The sequence below is a fragment of the Notothenia rossii genome (assembly GCF_949606895.1).
Source record: "Notothenia rossii genome assembly, chromosome: 5".
Taxonomy (NCBI): Eukaryota; Metazoa; Chordata; class Actinopteri; order Perciformes; family Nototheniidae; genus Notothenia; species Notothenia rossii.
In genome coordinates, this window is record NC_136903.1 from 15,131,374 (window position 1) to 15,147,595 (window position 16,222).

The window sequence follows — 16,222 nt, forward strand, 5'->3', positions numbered from 1 at the left end:
CAGCAGTCACAGATGGCTGCGCAGGGGAGGATGGTCATGCCGACAGGCAGCAGGGGACGACCGACCGGAAACAAACTACAAAATACTTCTTATGGTGAGCATGATGAGGGGGGCTCTTTTATCTCAAATTAGAGGACCCTGTCAGAAAGTCTCAGAGTATACATAAATAACCAGTGGTGGACGAAGTACTTTACTTAGATCTTGTACCTAACTTAAAGTAGTTACACCACCTTATATAAATATCAAAGAAAAGTCAAAGTCCTTAGTCAAAAGTATTGCCATCAAAATATACCTAAAGTACCAAAACTAAAAGTAGCTTATTTTCGCTTTATATATATTTTGTATATGAACCTGCTTGTTTTTCTCTCTAGTATTTGCTTCCAAACTGAAGTGGACTACTATGGACTAAAGTGTAAAGGCACAGAAAATAAAAAGTATCTCTAAATTGTACTTAATTACAGCTATTGGGTAAATGTAGGCTACTTTTCATCACTGTAAGTAACCTGTATTAAACTGATTCTCAAGGCCAATATTTGTACCACTGTCTCAGTGCCAGGCACTACAAACTTCTCCTCTTACCTCGGCCACCCCAGAGGGACGGGCTTCACATCAAATCAGAGACCAGCCATATTCTACAGGCCCAGTTTGGACCACATTGATAACCCTCAATTTGGGTAAGTGCCAGGGCAAGTGAAGACAATTCAAATGAAATGTAATGCTTGATACTTAATTGTAATAGCACTGTTTGTTCTGTGTTTGCTTTCTTGTAAACCAACTTCCTGAAGTGGTTCAATTGACTGTGAAATCCCCACTGTCATGTATAAAACAACTGTTCCTCTCTAGCTTCAAAAAGCTTGTCTCCTCAAACACAGATGTGTTGTTTTTGTCCTCAGACTCCTGTTATCTGACAGTTTCACGACGCAAACTAAGCAGCACTACCAGCCTCACGTCCGGTCTGACTGCTGGGGGTCTTTACCAAGCCTCATTAACAAACCCAGAGACAGCGGCTTCTACCAGCTGAGGATGCACCCAAAGGCAGAGACTGTGGAGGAAAAGGTGAAACACAGAAAGATAACAACGCCTGAGATGTTGAGAAATGTCAAACATGCAAAAGTATTGAGAATGTAATTACTAATTGTCTGCTTTGAATATTTTCCCTCAGACAGAATACCAACATTTTTTTGTACCACACTGTCAAACACCAAAAGGTAAAATGATAAAAAATGTTAGTTATATATAAATATAAGATTTATAAGGTCTTCTTTAATGTAATTTGTGCCAATAACAATGAAAAGCTTTTACTTGAGTGCAGTTTGGAGTTTGTTTGTAAATGCATTTAGAAAGCACTTCCTCTAGTTTCACAGAACCGTGTGACTGTGGCTCCAAGAGGAGAGAGTGGTTTCACAGAGGGAACAAACCTACAACTCAACACATTTCAGGACAAAAGCTGCATCGTAAGTTTGGTAAATTGTCAAATGTATAAATTATTATTACTTTTCTTTATATGTAATCACACTATAGGTTCAACATTTATTTAAAATGTGTGGTCCGTCTTTATCCAATGTGTACATTATTCTCGTTCAGGTTGAACCTCTCCAGACTCACACAGTGATGACAAATGACTTCATTCGGCCGTCATTTCCGCAGGTTGACCCACAGAACTTACATGCATCCACTCTGACACAATCTTTTGAAAGAATGCAGTTTGTAGTATCATTTTCCAGAAGCCATGACTTTTAACAGCATTTTTCTGTGCTTGTGTTTGAGGGCACTGAGGCGAGACCGAGCGTTTGCAGCAGCCATTTCTCTCATAAAACAGGATTCAATCGAGTTGCCATCGCTCCTTTGACCTGCCGAGTCAGTATTGATCTGCTTCCAGTCAGCTGTAGATTTGAATGTTATCCCTTTTAACTTTAACCTGCCTCACTCTGCTCTTCTAGGCCTCCCGCTTGCCCTCACCACAGACTAAAAGCAATACACCAACTGCTACGACCATTGGAAAAAAGGTTATAAATTTGAATATTTTATATTATTTACCTTTACTCAATACAACCTCTGTGAGATATTTGTTGTTTTACCATGTTGTTGTGTTTTCTAGGAGCCAACAGGGTTTATTCTCAATGCTCCAAACAACCAGGCTTTGCCTAAGACACCTTTTGATGGTTCACACTTTAACACACATTATAAAAGCACGTAAGTGTGTTTAAACTGTTCAGATATTGCCAATCTTAAAGATTCAAGTTTGATTTGTTGACATGTCCACGTTATATTCCAGCTTCTGTCATGATGCCAATTGGGAAAAGTTGAAATCTGGCCACACTAGTGCAGGAATCGTCTGCACAAAAATGGACAACGGCTACAATTGTCGGGACACGGACAGGTACATAAACAATCTCCACACATAAAGTCCCATAATGCAAATGTTCCCTTTACTCAAATGACCTGCTTTTATTTCACAGATTCATGTTGAGGGGTTAGATCTTGGAACACCTGAGATGGGACCTGCAAGACTTATAATAAAATGTAATTCTCTGGTTAACACATAACTCCTGGTGATTTGTGCTTTGATTTGAGTAAGAACCGCATTAGCAATACATATCCTTGTAATTAAATCCTGAAATCCTTTATCACTACACTGTCTGTGTTGTTATGCAATAGTCCTGTCTAAAAGCGGCACATTCTCATCTCTTTGTGAAGTCCTTTTTGTGTGAGCTGCCAGTCAGACAAATGTGTGAAGTAGTGAGTGGTGTGAAAGCCAAAGAGGGAGAGAAGGTGATGATGCTTTGTCTTTGACTGTCTGGCTTTCACTGACCTACAAAGAATGAGAGTGTAAACTAATGAGCAAAATAATTATACTCAGATTCAGAGTATATGGCACAGACTCCCATCCACGTCTGCTGTGTGTCAAACTGTTTTGCCACCCACTGCTGCGGAGCGAGCAGCCGAGCACAGGCCGAGGACAGGATCGAGTTCCTAAAAGCGTCACATTATGGGTTGTATACTGTTTCTCCATACTATACACTAACTGTGGGAAACTCTCAGCGGTTTTACATTGTCGATGCAAGTCCAATAAACACAGGATTACGGTGTCAAAACAAGAGATACAGAAAACCGCAGTAAGTGTTGTTCTCAGCAAAGTGTAGACAGTAGTGTTTGATTATTTGCCTACACATCTTTCTGAGGTGAACAGGGAAATAATACGCTTTATGGAAATGTGGCTCTTCCAGCAGCTCTAGCGATATAGTTGTTGGTCAGTCAGAAACTATGATCAAGAGTGAAGTATCTCAACAACTACTCCTGGATGGATTTCAATGACCTTTGGTACAGCCAGTTTGTGCCTGCCATATAGTGCTATTATAAGGTCAACATATCATTTTGCCAAACTCTTTATCACCACATACCTTCTAAACTAATTACAGTTCCATCCACCTCAGCTGTACTTTGTGTTTGGTGCTAATAGCTAATTTAGCATGGTTAGCATTACACTGGCTAAATGTCAGCATGCATTGTCAGTGTGCGGTCGCTGCGCTGTGCCTGTATGAATTTAAAGAAACACATTTGCTCTAAAGGGAACTGTGAAGGGCAATTGTAAAATGTTCTAATATTAAATTAAACAATCACTCAATTAAGCAATAATTATTACAACACTGATAGGTTATATAAATGATCAGTTGCAGCCATAGGCATAAAACACAAATACCCCTAAACAAAGTCAGGACATAGAATGGTCATTTTCGGTTTTTGTTCTCCTTTAAATGTCAAATGTCACTCAAGCCCCTCTGGTTCTCACTGTTCAAATACAAAATATGGGGCCTAAAAGAGAGAATTCATGCATTTCATGTTTTAGAATTGAAGACATGCAATCATCAGTTTAAGTCTGTTTTCCAAATGTTTCCCTCAGCACAGTCGAGACAAGCTGCCATACGAGAATGAGCATGAATATTTTAGCATTAGGATAAATATTTCACTGAATGAGATGCGAGAAAAAAGAAACGTGGAGGGAAAGAGGATTGGATTACATGCGAGCCCCACATGAATAATGAGTGCAGAGATGAGAGGAGAACAAGAGCCAGACCTGCTTCATGTGAGAGGCAGAGGTAAAAAAAGGTGCAGTGGAGACAAAAGGGGAGTATACAAAGGTCATGACGGACCTGAGTCTCTGACCTGCAAAGGGCATCAGGTTGTTTTATTTGAAAAGAAAAATCTCTTACTTGATTTTTTTGTGAGTCTATTTCATGTTTGGAGCCTCCCTATGGACTTACCTTTTATGGTGAGGCACCCCAGCTATTCATCCGTTTAATAATCCTGCTTGTCTCCCTCTCTTTCTTGGCACTGACACTCTCAGGACTGCTTACACAACACTGACAAGGGTGGGGGGGTTTTGTTAAGTATGTCATAAATATTTTGTAAATCTAAATTCAATACACACAACTACATGTGCACACACAGTCTCGGTTTATAAAAATAGCAGCAAGTCGAGCAGAGGTGCACTGGCACATTAAACAGACACTGACCGTGATGGGTGGAAATACTACAGAGTGTCATTGAAGTAAACATATGCTGGTGCGTTCACTGGCTCCCAATTAAGACATACTCCCATGAACAACTGACACTGACTTCATCAGCAACATTAATATTTAATAAGGGAAGACTTGGTCTCCTGTGCACACTCAGAAAACAACATAATGCAAAAACAGCCACACACACACACACACACACACACACACACACACACACACACACACACACACACACACACACACACACACACACACACACACACACACACACACACACACACACACACACACACACACACACACACACACACACACACACACACACACACCACCTGAGTCCTGATCTGATTTGGTCATTAGCAGCTGATTGAGATGTCACGGTGCTGTCACTTTACAGTTAAATAATGCCTCATTCACTTTCACAGTTAACGATAGATTAGAAATAAGCAGCACGGCTCATTTGTGTCAGCTTCTTTCATCCACCTCCGCCTGCCAGCAGATCATCAGAGTCTGGATGGTTAAGGGATTTTCATGCCCCTTCATCTTGCCTCCCTGTGTCCTCCAGCTCCTCATACTCATAGTCCAGCTGAGCCCTCTCGTACTCCAGCTCGTCTCCCTCATATTCAAACCCCTCTCCTTCACATATCAGCTCCTCCGTCTCATACTCAACCCCTTCCTCGTTGTATTCAAGATCACCTGCATCATACTCAGGGACAGGAATCTCCCCTTCCTCCTCCTCAATTGTCATAGGCTCTTCCTCATTAGCGTCTGCGTCCCCTGAAGTGATTTGTTTTGAGTTGGAGCTGCTGTTCTTCAGGATGCCGTGAATCACTGGCTCCTCTTCCGCCAGAGCCAACTCTTCGGCCTCTTCCTCTGCGGCCTTTCGTAGTCTCTCTTTCTTGGCCTCTCGAGCCTCCAAGAACTCCGCAGCGCCTTCCCCGACCACGATGACCTCCCCGCCTACTCTAGGAGGGCTGTCCACTGGGTTGTGGTCGTAGGAGAAGAGATGAAGGTTGTGGAGTCGCTTCAGGCTGGGGAACTCTGTTATCTTGTTGCGGTCTATATCTAAAATCTCCAAATGCTCCATGCGCAGCAGGACTCTGGGGAAGGTCTCAAAGCGGTTCCCGTACAACCATAATCCCCTCAAAGCCTCCATTCGAATGAGGTCAGATGGCAGCGTCTTCATACGGTTGTTCCCAATCTGAAGGGACTTGAGGTTGGGGAGGTCGTAGAGCTCCCGGGGAAATGTTTGGAAGTAGTTGCTCTCGACCCACAGACAGCGCAGACTCCGGAGGTTCTTCAGCTCGGGCGGGAGGCACATGAGCCGGTTGCTGCCCAGGTAGAGGCGAGTCAGTTTAGTGAGCTCACACACAGCAAGGGGAACGTCCTCCATCTTGTTGAAGTCGAGGGCCAGGACTCGCAGACCCTTCAGCTGGGAGATGCTGTCGGGCAGAGTGCGCAGGCTGTTCCCACAAACATACAGCTTCTCCAGATGCAACAGTTCAATGACTCGTGACGGCAAGCGCTTGAATTTACGGTAGCTCAAGTCCAGCACAGGGTCTCCACTCTCGAACATCTCCTCCACCCCCAGTGGAAGCTCTCCCTCCACCACCACCTCTTCTTTCTTCTTCTCTGTGATTTCGGATTCCTCGCCATCCTTTGCCCCCTCCTCTTCTTCTAGCGCCCCCTCTTCCTTGGTGGAGGAGTTGCCCATGACTGCAGCCCCTGACTCTATGTGAGTCAGGACAGAGTCATTTGATGAGATAGTGTCTGTGACAAGTTAACCCTCAGCGTGGGAGCTGCTGTTGACTCCTTGATGAGCCCAACGGCTGCAAACGCCATCCACCCCCGAGACAGTTAACAGTCTTGCAGCCATATTAGAGCAGTTTGTCAGGTGAATTTTCATCGCTTCATCTATGCCTTGATCAGAAAACAACAGTGTCAAACTTTGACGTAATAGTTTTAATGGCTGTAGTATTAGTAATAGTGCTTCTTATAGTTGAGCTCAACAAAGTACAGCAGCATTTGCAGTTTAAATTTAATCCTTGCAGTCCTTACCCTTTCTTCTCCTCTTTAACTTCCTCCAGGCTTTTAAGAGAGATAACGCGCACCTGTCCACGTGATCCGGTCACTCTATCAGAACAGGAAAAAAGTGCCACTTTGGGACTTTAATAGTCCGTTAAATGTCTCTCGTGCTGCCGGATGTTGCTGGATAAGTCCACAGTGCGTGCAACCTGGCCGGCGGCAAAGGAAAGGAGTTAATGGAAGTCTGCCCACTAGTTAATGCAGCTGCTCCCCATTAGAGGCCGCGGTGACTCCCGGAGTTTTAATCCGCGCCGGAGAAAGAAATTCCACATTTTGGGAAATTGCAGCGCAGACTGCCTGCCTCTGCCCTCCCGATGCTGACCGCGTCTCTCCATCAGTGTGAAGCTTTACATTGAACTGCTGCCTCCCTCCTCCCCCCCTCTGTAACCGGAGCAGGGGGCATTCTCATCACATGGTCAGTGTGTGTGTGCTTGTGTGTGCTTGTGTGTGCTTGTGTGTGCGTGCGTGTGTGTGTGTGTGTCCTAGTGTCCTAGTTTGTGTATGAAAAACGTTCACTCCTACTCGCATTTTATTGCACGTGCTCGTATTGAAACGATTTTGTAACAACACTGCAGCACCTCTATGCTCAAATATACAAAATTTAACCTTTCACCTACATTTGGTATATATTTTTATTTTACTTGCAGATGATAACAAACATCTTTTCATTTCTATGATCAATATTGTTATTATTATTATTATTATTATTAATATTATCATTGTTATTATCTCTACATAAAACTTAAGCTTGTTGTAGATTTATATATCTAAAATATACATTTTCACATTATTTCATTTACTTTTTGTTTTGTTTAGTTTTTGTTCATGTTATGGGTATAGGGTATGTCCTATTCTCTGTCCCAGTCAACCTTTGATCAATGGATATGTACTTATATAAAAAGGAGAGAAAGTTTCAAGACCTCACCACTCAAACAATCGGAAATGGACAGACTGATTTCAAATGTACATAATACAAAATACATTTTCACAAAATCATGCGCCACAACTAAAGTATCTGACTCTAAAAAAATACAGAAAATGTCACCTCAACCAGCCACAACAAGAAAATACTTCATAAACTTGAAAATATCAACAAGATATTCTGTTATAACACTGACAGTAGCAATAATACTGTGTAATTAGTACTTTTGTTTTGTTCTTAAAGTATATTTTGCTGATTACACCTTTACTAAAGAAACGTCTTATTATTAGTAATATTTTTCTCATGTACTTTTACTTTTACTGAACTTCTTAACCCGAACTTAATAATGATACCTGACACATCTGAGTAAAATAACAGTAATCTTCAGGCAGTCCCCTGGACCTCCAAAGATGGTAACTTTGGGACTGGTTTATATCAAACACTACAGACATTAGCTTCAGCAGGTTTTTACAGACCAATTAAAAAGCTGTGACGACAGCCGTCATGTGACCTTCTGCTTTGACACAGAACAGACACAAAAATGACCTGTACACTTCTGCTAACCCTCACAGTGTTCAACCTGAGGACAGTGTAACTGTTATTATTCATTGGGCAGTATGAAAGAGTAAAAGTCTCACCAAATGCCAATAATAAAGTAAAGGTTTTCCATACAGTATAGGTCAATGTGGTTACTCACCACCTCAGAAATAACTAAATCTATTCAAATGCAGTTCAGATTATCATGAATGTGACTAGACTAATATTCATACTCTGTGGCTCAAAATAGATCCAACATTTTCATGAGCCTAAAGCAAGTTTTAAATAAAAGGGCAACAGATGTTAGGGCACAAATTAGATTAATCATGGATGAACATTTGCATCCTGCAAAATATACTTTGAGTATGGTACAAACAAAACAGTATAAATCAATGCATCACTATAAATACAATAAAGCAGTAATACAAATAAATGAATACTTCAACGGTATTGTAACTCTGACAGAGACGATTCTGCTTGAGATCAGTAGTGCTTGAGTGAAAAAAAGTGTATGTTTGCACTCGAGCACTACTAATTAAGTAAACTACATGTAGTATTAATTTAAAACTGTAATAATACTTCTTCCATTGTACTTCTGAATGCAGGATATTTGACTTGTAATGCATTATTTTTATAATGCAATTTCTGACATTGCTGTATATAATACTTGCAAACCATTGATCTAAAATAAGCATACATTTTAAATTTATGCATGCTAAGTTTTAGTATTATTGCTTGAATTGCAGGTGGTGAATATGTCAGTTTGGAAGCCTTAAGATTGGAAGCCTCCCAAAACAGAAAATACTTATGTGAAGTTCCAAAAACTCAGACTTTAACTTGTTACACTAACTTTATTCGACAATAGCTGGCTTGTTTTCTGATCGACAGCCTGTTTGTTGGTTGTGAAACCAAAGAAAAGCCTGGAAAAGCTGCTGGGGTCAGATGTGCCGAGCTACTGTCAGCCTGATGAGCTGTGGCAGAAGAAGCGGATAAACAGGGAGACAGTCCGCATGCTGCTTGAGGATAATCCTGTCTGATATGCTGAAGACCAAAAGAGCTGATTTGCAAATTTCTGCGCCGCATTCAAACGACCCTGAAATGACACAAAGGACTGTAAGCAGCAGACAGACAGAGACTGCGGGCGGTGAATGGCTGTGACTGCTGAGGTGAATGTGTTGAATGCAGATTAAGAACTGCATGACCCAGCTGGTATTAAAAACAAATGGAAAAGCAATTAAAATGATAAAAAAAACACACAAAAAATGACACTTTAAAGGTTACTTTCTATCATTCAAGAACAAATAATTAATAATGAAACATACTATTGGGTTAAATTACATTATTGTATGTATGAGGATCACACATGCAACACTAGCCTGTAATCTACCTGCTGTTGTATCGTTGGGGTTAAATGAGGACAAAGAGGTGTCTGATGAAAGGAGCACATCTGCACTATCTGCTGGTGGAGGAGGGTTCTGCAACACACATATTGCATAGCAAACAATGAACATATATATTTAATGTTGTTACAAAATCTTAATAATAATATCAAACTAGACTTGTTTCGACTGTCATTTGTATGAGTTCAAGAGATTGCGAGAGAGCTTTAAATACAGGTACAGTATGGCTACATGTCTGAAAATATTCAGTAATTAAATGTGTAAAAAGATATCTCGCAACCACAGAATATATTACGTAATATAACTTAATTTAGCAGCAACTATTTTCTTCTTAGAACATTGAATCAATGTAGATGAATTTAAGATATTTTGGTAAAAAAAACACAAAAAAACAAGATCAATCTCAATATATTATTTCTTTGACCCAGGATAGTTAAATCATTATTTGTAAACACGAGCTACTCTCTTTCAAGGACAGAAACCCTTTTTATTCCCAAGTAAGCTTTATTTTATTGGAAACAACAAGAACAATGCAATAAATCCTGAATAATCATCAACCAACTAGAATGGAGTAAATATCGAAAAATAAAGACTTCACTACGACCATATTTAATATGATATGCAGTGATAATGCGCATTTACATTGTAGATTATGATATACATGTAACGATAGATGCTGTAACAGTCACTCTTTCACAGACGAGTGTGTGTGATATTCAAACGAGCTGCTTGTTGAGCCCATTGCACATCAGCCAGTGGTCCAGGATATACTGTACGCTCATTGGCCCAAAAACCCTCGAATGATCGGCTCGGAAGTTGTTCTAAATGAGTGGGTGAATGAGTCCATGAAAATATTAGGGAAGACACGAGGATGAATTTAGGATGTTGGTAATATTTCAAATGTGTCTGAATAACGGGATCATATAAAGTGAGCCGGTGTGTGAATGTGACTGAAACCTGGGGAGAGTTGCCAAAATCTGGATCCTGTAAGTGTGACATATTTGTCTTTTTTTATGTTAATGTGGCGGGCCTGTACAGCCTACCGTCTGCTATCTGTGATCAGTGTTTAACTGATCAATAACCAACCGATCAGCGGTAATGGAGAGACTGTGATTTGATGGTTCTGTGTTTTACAGCCGCGTTTTACAATGAACCGCGACTTATTGCTTTCATATGCGGCTGTGAAGATGAAGTCACACACACACTCATAAGAGTCTAAATATACAGTAGATAATTTGCGTGTTTTATAATGTGAGGATGTGCACTTGACATGCACATTTGAGGTAAAAGTCGATACAGACGAAGGATGCAAACTCCACATTTGAATCCGCCCTTTTTCACCAGCAGCCTGCGAGTCGAGTTTGATCTTCAATCATTAGTGAAGATGTTGCTGTGCTCTTTTTCTGACTTCAATTGTGTAACACAGGCTGGGAGGTTAAACTAAAGAGAGCAACAGGTTAAAATCCTCTTCTTCCTAACTCCCTCTGCACGCTGCACACTGTCCCAGGGGAGATTAACACACCTCTGTTTCTTCATCCAGGTGTCAAGTCTGTTATTGGACTTAAGTGCGCAGGTGGACCCAGGCCAGAGGCAGCAGTGAAGATGGGAGGTGGAGGCCATCTGACGGAGGCAGGGGAGCCGGGCAGCGGGAGAGCCGGGGGGGTCTACACCTGGGAAGAGGTGCAGAGCCACTGCAACAGGAACGACCAGTGGCTGGTGATTGATCGGAAGGTTTACAACATCACACAGTGGGCCAAAAGACACCCAGGAGGCAGCCGGGTCATCAGCCACTACGCAGGAGAGGACGCCTCGGTGATATGTTGCTTGATATAATTACTTTTTATATATGTTATGGTTAATATAAAAATATTACCTGAGAATATAAGTGGCTTCAGTTGGTGTGGTGTTCAAACATGTCAGTGGGGAAATGTAACTCAACATTTTCAACAGGTAAAATACTTGTTACTTCTATAGTACACCCTCACATTTCAGAGGGACATGTACTATAGTACTTTTTAATTCACTGCATTAATCCGACGGTCATAGTCACTTTGTGACTAGAGAAATTCACGTTTCATGTCCTATGCTCTTAAAATCCAACACATCTTTGAATATTTAACTAGTGGTTTCCATCCTTTATCATACGACCTCAAAGATGTATCATGTGTCCCTTTGAAGTGTACCTGCCCCTTACGTCAGGCTACACCAGCAATATGCTGCTTACACATTGTTACATCAGTATTGACAAGCTAGAAATATATTTTTAACAATTACAGGGTCCATATTTATGCAGAACCAGTACTTTTACTATAATGAATACTTCTTTCACGCAAGTAAACTGTCTAAGTGAGTCCTCCCCCAAAAGAAATGTAAGGCAAGGCAAGGCAAGGCTAAAACACTCATTTAAAAGCAAAGATACATGAATCACAGTTACAGTGCAGTGTGAGATACACACATCTGAACAAACCTTTGGAAAATTATAATCTGACCCAATGGTACCTTTTATTTTTCGCCAAAACTATTCCTCTTTTTTATTTTTAAATGCAAATAGTTAAGCTTACCTTGTCTTTCTAAGACTTTTTTGGTATCCTCTGTGAACCAGGGTCTTGAAACCAAAACTAATTCCTGTACCCCATGGTACCTTTTTAGTTTTCGCCAAAACTATTCCTCTTTTCTTTAAATGCACATTAGTTAAGTTTAAGTTGTCTTTTCTAGGACTTTTTTTGATGTCCTCCGCGAAACAGGGTCTTGAAACCAAAACGGCACACGTAGGGGACTTTAACCACCTACAAGGGGACTTTAAACCCAATAATGACTTGTACAATTATTCTCTGACAAGATTTCTCATTTCTGTTTTCCAGGAGGCATTCACTGCTTTTCATCCCAACGTAAAATATGTACAAAAGTTTCTGAAGCCCCTGTTCATTGGAGAGCTGGCAGCGACAGAGCCAAGTCAGGACCGGGACAAAAACGTGAGATGTGCTTCAGATTCTTCAAATAAATCAACATCTCAATAGTCACGTCTTATTGGTACAACATGGTGAATAGATACCATGTACTGTATAGCAACATGCATGCATACTTTTTTTATTGCTTGCATCATCTGTTGAACTTTGCTGGACCTGTATGTTTCTTCTTCTCTACTTTCAGGCGGCAATCATAAAAGATTTCCACTCTTTACGTGCGAAGGCAGAGAGCGAGGGTCTGTTTGAAGCCCGGCCTCTGTTCTTCTGCCTCCACTTGGGTCACATCCTGCTGCTGGAGGCCCTCGCCTGGCTCATCATCTGGGTCTGGGGGACCAGCTGGACTCTGACGTTTCTGAGCGCCTTCATGCTGGCAACTGCTCAGGTGAGTCAAACATCATACATTTTCTCATAAGGTGGAAGGGATTCACAAAGAAACATAAAAAGACTGGAAAAAGAAAGTTATGCAAAACCGTTTCAAAGACACACAAATAATCCATAATAAACTATGACTATTAAAAGGGGAAAAACAACCACAAAGAATCATCAAAGACACAAAATAACCAAAATGACAAAAAAAAACATTTTAAAATCACTAAAATAAAAGGGTAACAAAATTAGATACAAGACCACATAGAGAGGTGTAGAGACCACAAAGAGACACAACTAAATAATACAAATAGGCTAAACACAACTATAAAGTCTCTCTGCTGCTTGTATAGGAGTGGTAGTTGGGCCTTTTGCATATCTGTGCCCAACTATAAATTAAGGTAGATGCTATATGCACCTGGGCAACTATATTGTACAATGCCTGGGTGTGTATATTACATGTATGGCAAAGAAACAATGCACCCAGTTGTCCATACTGTAGTAGACAGTGATATTTACACCCAGGCGTACATTCGATTATGTTTTGAATATATTAATGCTTTTTTCACTTCTTCTTCTGCAGTTGCAGGCTGGGTGGCTGCAGCATGACTTTGGCCATCTGTCCGTCTTTAAGAAATCCAGCTGGAATCACGTGTTGCACAAGTTTTCCATCGGCCATTTGAAGGTAATTGTTATTCCTAATCCTATTTTCAATGACGTTTTTTCACAGTTATTAAGAGATTGTTTTTCTTAGGGTGCGTCTGCTAACTGGTGGAATCACAGACATTTCCAGCATCATGCTAAACCCAACATCTTCAGTAAGGACCCTGATGTCAACATGTTGCACGTCTTCGTGGTTGGAGCCACTCAACCAGTGGAGGCAAGTTCAGTAAAAAACAAATATATACAGTATTTGACCAGACTCTCATTCTAACTCTGTTTTCTCTGTTACAGTACGGCATAAAAAAGATCAAATATATGCCCTACCACTACCAACACCAGTACTTCTTTCTTGGTATGTTTCCTGGTGTCATTTAAAAAAAATTGAAACTGTAAAACTTCACAGGTATAACTGTTATTTTTTCCTCCCCTATAGTTGGACCCCCGCTACTCATTCCAATTTACTTCCACGTGCAGATCATACGCACCATGATTTCACGCCACGACTGGGTGGTAAGATGCTGTCTTATCGTGTTACAGTGCAGATTACATAAGCAACATTTTCTGTCTGATAACTGAATATGTATGCGAGAAACCCCTGAGACACCAGTGAGATAAAAAGTCTGATCTAAATTATTTTCTTCTTTGTTTATGTTTATGACTTAAGAAAAGTAGATATTATATACATCTAATTAACCTTCCTCTCTTTTGAAGGACCTGGCTTGGTCTTTGTCGTACTACCTTCGCTACCTGTCCTGTTCTATACCCATGTTCGGCCTGTTCGGCTCAGTGATGCTCATCACCTTTGTCAGGTAATCAATACAACCCCAACACACACACCTACTGTAACACAATCAAATACTGACATCTAACCACTCATACATGTCTCTTGTTTGTACTTATGCTGCAACGATTACTCTAAACAAATCAAAAAACAACCTAAAACTCAAAAATACACATTTATTGTCACTTAAACTGCGAGCTGCAAAAAATGTTATGCTAGAACAGGATTCCAATGATACCCAAAAGTTGATATTTTGTAAATGTTTGATTCATAATATAATCGTTTTTACATAAATTACAAAAATAACCTTATTTTCAACTAACAAACCCTTTATAATGTAATAGAAGCCGACATGTCATCAACCTGGATCACATGGTTATTCCTGACTGGTGTTGTTGTGAATGGCAGGTTTTTGGAGAGTCACTGGTTTGTGTGGGTGACTCAGATGAATCACCTGCCGATGGACATCGACCACGATAAGCACCGGGACTGGCTCTCCATGCAGGTACCCGCGGGTTTTTAGGGGACAGTACACAGTGATCTGTATGTGATGCTGATATATTCATTTGTATTTTTTCTCGCTCTCTGTTTTAGCTAAAGGCCACCTGTAATATCAAGCAGTCCCCCTTCAACGACTGGTTCAGCGGGCACCTCAACTTTCAAATCGAACATCAGTGAGTCAATGATCTAGTCTGAGTAGAGCATGTGTTCATCAGCTCAAAAGCTTGTAGGAAAACAATCAAAAAGATCTTCAAATAAATGAGAAATAATCATCTTATAGATACAAAAAGTATTACAAGTCCATCAGTCCATCATTCCGGAAATCTTTTTAATTTCCAGATAAAAAGAGAAAGTTTTTAAAGATTTGTAAGTTTTTACTTGAAAAAATGTGTATGAAATTATTTGAAGACTATATTCAGCATAAACATTACACAGTATAGCTTCATTGAATAGAGTTGTAAAAAGCTAATATACTATTAATTATATTATAATAAACTCACATATGACAGTGAAATAAGCTGATTTTAAACAACGACCTTGATTTCAATTTAAAATTATAACACTATTTTTTTAAACATGTCCGATGGACGCTTTCTGTGCCGTTTCTCGTCTGAAGTTTGTTTCCCACGATGCCGCGCCACAACTACCGTCGGGTGGCCCCACTGGTCCGTGCTCTGTGTGAGAAACATGGGATTCCTTACAACGTCAAAACAATGTGGCAAGGCATTGTTGATGTTTTCAGGTAAGTCCAATACTAAAAGTAGTTCTTCATCTACTGCTGGGAAAGGACATGTTGAGGTTGTCAACAAACAAAAGAGAACATTTAAACAAAACAAAGGTATGAAACCAACCAACTGACAGATGAATGAGGGCTATAACTAAATCAAATGTTCTTGCTGAACAAAGTTAAGTGATGAACCTCTTGCCTGATAGATGTCGTGTGTATTTTTGTTTTTTTTCAGGTCACTGAAGAACTCGGGCGACCTCTGGCTTGACGCGTATCTCCATAAATGACGTCTTTTCTCTACACCGTACCTACAGGAAGTTTTTCTCTTCTACTGCATCGTACATTGATTGTATCTGTTCGGTTTTATACTCCAGTTGATAGTACGGGAATGATCCTTTCTTAGTGTCGTTTTAGTATTTTCCGATTCAGTGCGCAATGTTTGTGCTCACAGGATTTCTCTGAATTGCCTTACAGCGCCTTGAGCAACAGTGGTATGGTGTTATAGATACAGTTGTGAAAATGGATTGTGAGGTATTTTAAAGTGATGTTTTTTTCATTATCTATCATGCTGAAACAACAAAAAATGACAAACCCTGTTTAATTGAGGATAAGTTATCATTGTACTTCATGGAACTTCTTTCTTGATCTTACATTATACAATAAAATAACTATTGACTGTTTCTCCACCTCTGGCTTTATTAATCCAGTGACAAACACATGAAATAAAGTAAATACAAAAAGATGAGACATCAAA

At 40.2% G+C, this 16,222-nt stretch overlaps 3 protein-coding genes across 4 annotated transcripts; 2 read left to right on the forward strand and 1 right to left on the reverse strand.

The window, feature by feature from the left end:
• On the forward strand, positions 1-2,176 carry saxo4 (stabilizer of axonemal microtubules 4). The gene is made up of 8 exons (XM_079681467.1): positions 1-94; positions 551-674; positions 894-1,056; positions 1,163-1,208; positions 1,357-1,454; positions 1,585-1,647; positions 1,768-2,006; positions 2,099-2,176. The coding sequence occupies exons 1-7, from the start codon at positions 13-15 to the stop codon at positions 1,909-1,911; spliced, it is 720 nt and encodes a 239-aa protein (XP_079537593.1). The 5' UTR covers positions 1-12; the 3' UTR covers positions 1,912-2,006; positions 2,099-2,176.
• Positions 2,177-2,295: 119 nt separating this feature from the next.
• Positions 2,296-16,222, forward strand: fads2 (fatty acid desaturase 2). 2 transcript variants are annotated; one of them, XM_079681466.1, is made up of 13 exons: positions 2,296-2,380; positions 11,005-11,276; positions 12,326-12,436; positions 12,615-12,812; positions 13,380-13,481; positions 13,551-13,676; positions 13,751-13,811; positions 13,893-13,969; positions 14,171-14,268; positions 14,649-14,745; positions 14,835-14,914; positions 15,358-15,483; positions 15,704-16,222. In XM_079681466.1, exons 2-13 carry the CDS (start codon positions 11,067-11,069, stop codon positions 15,753-15,755), a joined length of 1,338 nt encoding a protein of 445 aa, XP_079537592.1. In that variant the 5' UTR covers positions 2,296-2,380; positions 11,005-11,066; the 3' UTR covers positions 15,756-16,222. The 2 variants fall into 2 exon arrangements, with proteins under 2 accessions (XP_079537592.1, XP_079537591.1); XM_079681465.1 differs by lacking the exon at positions 2,296-2,380 and adding an exon at positions 10,264-10,450.
• lrrc10b (leucine rich repeat containing 10B) lies at positions 4,618-7,014 on the reverse strand. Its single transcript, XM_079683880.1, has 2 exons — positions 6,579-7,014; positions 4,618-6,440 (listed from the first exon to the last, which is right to left on the reverse strand). The coding sequence occupies exon 2, from the start codon at positions 6,232-6,234 to the stop codon at positions 5,050-5,052; it is 1,185 nt and encodes a 394-aa protein (XP_079540006.1). The 5' UTR covers positions 6,235-6,440; positions 6,579-7,014; the 3' UTR covers positions 4,618-5,049.

Excerpts from the sequence above, each read along its gene's own strand:
- saxo4 (XM_079681467.1), top strand. The coding sequence starts at position 13 with ATGGCTGCGCAGGGGAGGATGGTCATGCCGACAGGCAGCAGGGGACGA. Across the intron at positions 675-893 it reads ATTGATAACCCTCAATTTGG|ACTCCTGTTATCTGACAGTT; the intron begins GTAAGTGCCAGG and ends TTTTGTCCTCAG. Across the intron at positions 1,648-1,767 it reads TTCGGCCGTCATTTCCGCAG|GGCACTGAGGCGAGACCGAG; the intron begins GTTGACCCACAG and ends CTTGTGTTTGAG.
- lrrc10b (XM_079683880.1), bottom strand. The coding sequence starts at position 6,234 with ATGGGCAACTCCTCCACCAAGGAAGAGGGGGCGCTAGAAGAAGAGGAG.
- fads2 (XM_079681466.1), top strand. The coding sequence starts at position 11,067 with ATGGGAGGTGGAGGCCATCTGACGGAGGCAGGGGAGCCGGGCAGCGGG. Across the intron at positions 11,277-12,325 it reads ACGCAGGAGAGGACGCCTCG|GAGGCATTCACTGCTTTTCA; the intron begins GTGATATGTTGC and ends TCTGTTTTCCAG. Across the intron at positions 13,482-13,550 it reads TTTCCATCGGCCATTTGAAG|GGTGCGTCTGCTAACTGGTG; the intron begins GTAATTGTTATT and ends TGTTTTTCTTAG.